General features: G+C 42.8%; 1 protein-coding gene across 1 annotated transcript in view; it reads left to right on the forward strand.

Moving 5' to 3' along the window:
• The first annotated feature begins 222 nt into the window (after positions 1–222).
• Positions 223–5,056, forward strand: part of LXN (latexin) — a 6,737-nt gene continuing 1,903 nt past the window's right edge. The window contains exons 1-4 of the mRNA XM_046649381.1: positions 223–799; positions 1,926–1,988; positions 3,069–3,246; positions 3,536–3,672. Coding sequence (XP_046505337.1) covers positions 671–799; positions 1,926–1,988; positions 3,069–3,246; positions 3,536–3,672 — 507 coding nt within the window. The 5' untranslated portion in view covers positions 223–670. The remainder of the gene's footprint in view (positions 800–1,925; positions 1,989–3,068; positions 3,247–3,535; positions 3,673–5,056) is intronic.

Raw genomic sequence — 5,056 nt, forward strand, 5'->3', positions numbered from 1 at the left:
TAGAAGCTACCTCAATGTAGGGCTTTGGAAAGTTTAAAGTACTTATTTGAAAGTAAAAATTTCAGTGAATCAGAAACTTGGAAGCATGGTGTTATATCAAAACCTCATCTTTCTAAGATCAGTAAAGGGCGAGAGGGCTGCAGGTGCATTTTTTGTCTCTCTCCTGATCCAAATTACATAATCCTCCAAACTAATGCCACAGTTCGCAGTCGCATACTCTTGGTCAGAAGTGGTCCAACCCTACAAAAGTCGGGGATGAGCAAGCCTGTTCCTGGACGCCCTCGACGGGCGGGAAACGAAGGGATGGGAACCGCGCAGGACCCGGCGCTTCCCCGCACTTCGCCCGGCGCCCGTCACGGTGCGTGGCGTGGAAGGGAGCCGGGCTCCTGTCGCGGGCGGAATCTGCAGGGCCGGGGGCATCGCCCCGAGGGGCGGAGGCCGGAAAGCCCCGCCCCGCACTGCGGGCCAGGCTGGGAGCAGGAAGGACGAAGTCCCGCCCGCACGCCGCTCCCGCCGGGACCAGGGGCTCCGGCACGCGGAAGCCCCGGGAGCAGGCGGGTGGCTTCCTGACTCCGGGCAGCGGGCAGGGAGGGGTGAGCGGGGAGCGAGGAGGAGCCGCCGCCCGGCCGCCGAGCTCCAGCAGCCTGCCGCCCGGCCGCCGCTGCCCGAGATGGAAATCCCGCCGACAGAGCACCCCGCCGCCACGGCGGCCTCGGTGGCGGAGAACTGCATCAACTACCAGCAGGGGAGCCCCCACAGGGTGTTCCTGGTGCAGACCGTCCGCCAGGCCAGCAGGGAGGTGAGTCCGCGGCGGACGGGCGGACACAGCGAGTCGGCCTCCACGGCCCTCGGGCCAGGGGACTGCTCTCGGCGCGGGGCGGCCCTCTCCCCTCTCCCCTCTCCCCTCTCCCCGGCGAGACCTGCGGGCGCCGCTCCTGCGCTTCCCCCACTCCTCCAGTCCGCACCTACAAAAGCTCCTGTCCTGCAAACGAGTCTTCGTTGCTTACATTTTAAGACCAACCCTTATCAGACAGACGCTTTGACCAAAATGAAGGGGGAGAAACAGCAGGAGAAAGTGACAACCAAAGTCCGAGAGTAAAAGCATTGTGGCCCGAACCTTCGCCTGAACCACCCCAACACTCCTGCCGCTGACTCCATAAGAGACGTGCTTCCTCCGGCTAAAGGAGTGAATTAAATGCTTAAGGCCTCAACAGTCATTTTACTAAATTCTAAGGGCTCTGAGGTCCTCCCTTATTTAGCCGACATAAGTTTAACTGCTACAGTCTTTAAGCGCTGACAGGGAGGACGGTGTTATTTCAAAACTGCATCAGACAGCATAATGAAGCGTAAACTTTCAATTGTATCTTGATTGAAAGGTGAAATCCCTAAATGTTTGTCTTACTGTTATAAAATTTGTTAAAGTCTCTTTTTGCAGGTCCACCAACCACACAAGTAAAAACAGTACTAAACATCTCTCACCACTCCACACTAATCTGCCTCAATAGAATTAATTCAGCTTCACCGAACACTATCTGGAGGGTACACAGGACTTTATGAAAAATCTTTTCGACGGTGTATTCTGTTTATTGTCTTTAGAATTAAAGGCTGTTTCAAAATTTCTTCTGTAGAGAAGTTAGGATCACAGACCCAGAGGTTGAAGTCCTCTGATGAATGAAAGTGAATTGTAACCCATTTTGTTTCTATATGCTTTTATCCCACCCTTCTGTTCTCATCCAAAATAAACCTGATAGAGGACCTGCTAACTTAGATGTTACATACACGGTGACATGCATTTTTCAAGGTCTAAGGCTCTAATCATTTTACCCTTCCCAGTCAGCCGCCCAACCAAAGGAGAATGGGTTCTTCTAACAATGCAAAGAACTGCGTTATTGTTATAATAACTCACCACATTTTCTTAATTTTAGGATATTCCGGGAAGAGGACATAAGTATCGCCTTAAATTTTCTGTGGAAGAAATTATCCAAAAAGTAAGTGAACCTCCTTTATTATTAAATAAAATTTGATTCTAAATCTTCCAGAGCACCTTTGCTGATCGAATCATAGAATTTGGGGTTTTTTTTAAAGCTGTTGTGAAATCCCTGCCTCGAAATAAACGATATCATACAAGGGTCAGTTTTTACTCTTTTTGTATATTCTGAGATACATGAAGTATTTCTATTGAGCTATTTAGAAAACAGACTCTATATACTTCAGTTCAAATAAATTCCCTTTAAAAATGTTATATACTTATCGGGCAGTCTGAACTCATGCCTAATATTACTCTCATCACTTTTTTTGTCTGCCTTTCTCATTCTGTTTTTGGTTTCTTTTACTTAAAAAAAAGCAAGTGCTTTAGATATTTATGAGTATTAGAATGGCCAACTAATAGCACCGTGTTCAGATAAGAATCTTTCAGCAATGGAGCAGGGAAATGTTTAAAAATTACACACCTATCAAACTATTAATGAAACAAAGTTAAAAGGAACTGCAATTCGTACCATAACCATCTTGAAATTTAAAAAAGTTTGCCCTTTTGTTGAGCATAATTCAGAAGAGATATAGGCCAACATAAGGAGATTCATTAAAAGGCACTTGAGCTGCTAGACACTCGTCTTTACCACGCAGAACCAATGCTACAATCTTCTCATTTACATCTAGGTACAGATTGCTGTATCTGAGCTTGAGAGGATTTCGGTTATTTCAGGAGTAGAGACGAAGAGTAACGGAAAGACTTAAAAAGTAACCCGTCTGGAGTTGGTATATAAAGTCAGACTAAAATCTGGCCTTGCAAATGGATACCCATTAATTCTGAAATATACTCAAAGTTTTAAGATGAATTTATAGGATTATGAGGCCTTCTAAGTTGTAAAATAAGCAATCTCTTTTAGATACCTCTAAGAAAAGTATTAGGCCATCCCCATTAGATACCTCTGGAATGTTACTCCGAAGTCAGGTCTGAAACAACACCAATAGCGGGCCAATGCCTTAAACATTCTATCTCAAAGAACAATAATTAGTAATGGATGGCCATCTACACGTAAAGATCATCTGCAAAATGTTTCACACAGCAAGTTACAGTGGACTGCACAGCAGAAGTACTTTACCCTCCAACGGGACAACATTCTGCACCAGAAGTCAACTTGACATTTGAAGGAGAAATCGGAAAGAACCCAGATGAAGAAGATAACACATTTTATCAAAGACTCAAGTCCATGGAGGAACCACTAGAAGCACAAACTATTCCAGGTACATAAATATGCCATGGAAAAATATTTTTTCAACTTTAAGATATCAATTATCTATGCTCAAAATTTATGTTAACATAATGTTGGAAATATACTGGCTTTTGCAAAAATATTCATTACCAATCTAATTAAACAAAAAAAGGCCTTGGAACTTTATAGATCCATGGCTTAATTATTTTCTGCACATTTCAAGGAAACTATGACAAGATTTAGAATTTAGGTTTTTTTAAGAGGTTAATACTGTATGTATAAAATAATTCCATTTACCATAAAAATGTTTCCTTCACTAGACAATTTTGGAAACGTATCTCCAGAAATGAAGCCAGTTCGACATTTAGCCTGGGTTGCCTGTGGTTATATAATATGGCAGAATTCTACTGAAAACACATGGTATAAAATGGTAAAAATTCAAACTGTCAAGCAAGTGGTAAGTAATTTCTATAAAATACACTATTAACAGGGCTAATATTTACTGAAAGTGTTATAATTCATGATTGGATAAATAGCGCCCCTTTAGTTACTTTGTATTCAAGACCTAGTATTTTGAAAGAGAGGTCAGTTATAATGACAGCTAGAGAACGTGAAGCTGCAGTTTCAAGAGAGTGAATCTGGAGTCAGAGATAATTTGGCATTCAGTTTTTGTGCTCAGCCTAATATAGGTTATTTCCCTTGGCAACCCAAGTTTGGTCAAATTACTGCAGCCACGCAATACTGAGACCATGTCTGCTTCGCTCCTCCACCGAGAGCTGGTGGTGCCAGAGCTGCTGTGATACATGGCTGCATTTTTTCCTACGGCTCAGCCAGAACAAAAATATTGGCATGGATTTGTGAAGCTTGCTGTATGTAATTTTCTGTTATAATCTATTTAGTCATAATTTCTAAGCAATTATTGGAAATAATTTACAATATTTAAGTCTGATATAACTATTCTGAACTGCCTCTTTCTGGACCTTAAAGAAATAAAAATAAATTCCTTGATTTTATCTTTATTAAGAGGTTAAAAAGAAAAAACTATGTCAACCAGTAGTATCTAATGGAAAACAAGGAAAATACTGTAAAGAAACCACAACCAACAGTTGTAGTCAGCTCCGTTGGGAGAACAGGCCTCTCCAGCAGACCGGTGTCAGCTCGTTGCTGACAAACTCCAGGCAGCTGGAGCACCTCCTCTGCAGGCTTTTGCGACCACTTATTAGATCCCTATGGGCACTGGAGGCAGGACAGTCACTTACAACTCAGAGTGTGACATCAAATACCCAACGTGAATATTACAGCGGCACTTTAAGAAACAGCCTTTCTCTAATGCGTTTTTGAAGACATCAGCCTTGGTTACAAGATTCCCATAGGGGTACTACAGCCTCAAATAACTGAGTAAGTAAGTGGTCCAGGTTCCAGAGCCTATACAATCATAATTATGAATTTCAAGCCACGTTTTTATGCAAAATATGCACAAGACAGTGCTAGTAGTTTCATGAAAGCATTAATGAAAATCTCAGCAGAAGGGTTTAACCACTGCTTCAGGCTATATATCTTATGTATCTTTACCTATTAAGATCCAACATGTAAGGAACCTTACTGATTTTTACCTTATCTTTAAAGGACAGTCTTTGTTGATATATTCAAAGAAAGGATTACTTCAAGATGCTGTAAGGAGAGAATAGTATACTTCTATTTGACCCTGGGGTCACATTTATAATCACTGTTAACCAAAGAAGCCCCAGGAGCTTGTGCTGCCCCTGGGAGTCTCGGGCTGGTTTTGATACGTCCATTATAAGCCTTAAAGAGCCTGTGTAAGGAGAGCAGATCTCTGATGA

The sequence above is a fragment of the Equus quagga genome, unplaced genomic scaffold (genome assembly GCF_021613505.1).
Source record: "Equus quagga isolate Etosha38 unplaced genomic scaffold, UCLA_HA_Equagga_1.0 HiC_scaffold_5870_RagTag, whole genome shotgun sequence".
Taxonomy (NCBI): Eukaryota; Metazoa; Chordata; class Mammalia; order Perissodactyla; family Equidae; genus Equus; species Equus quagga.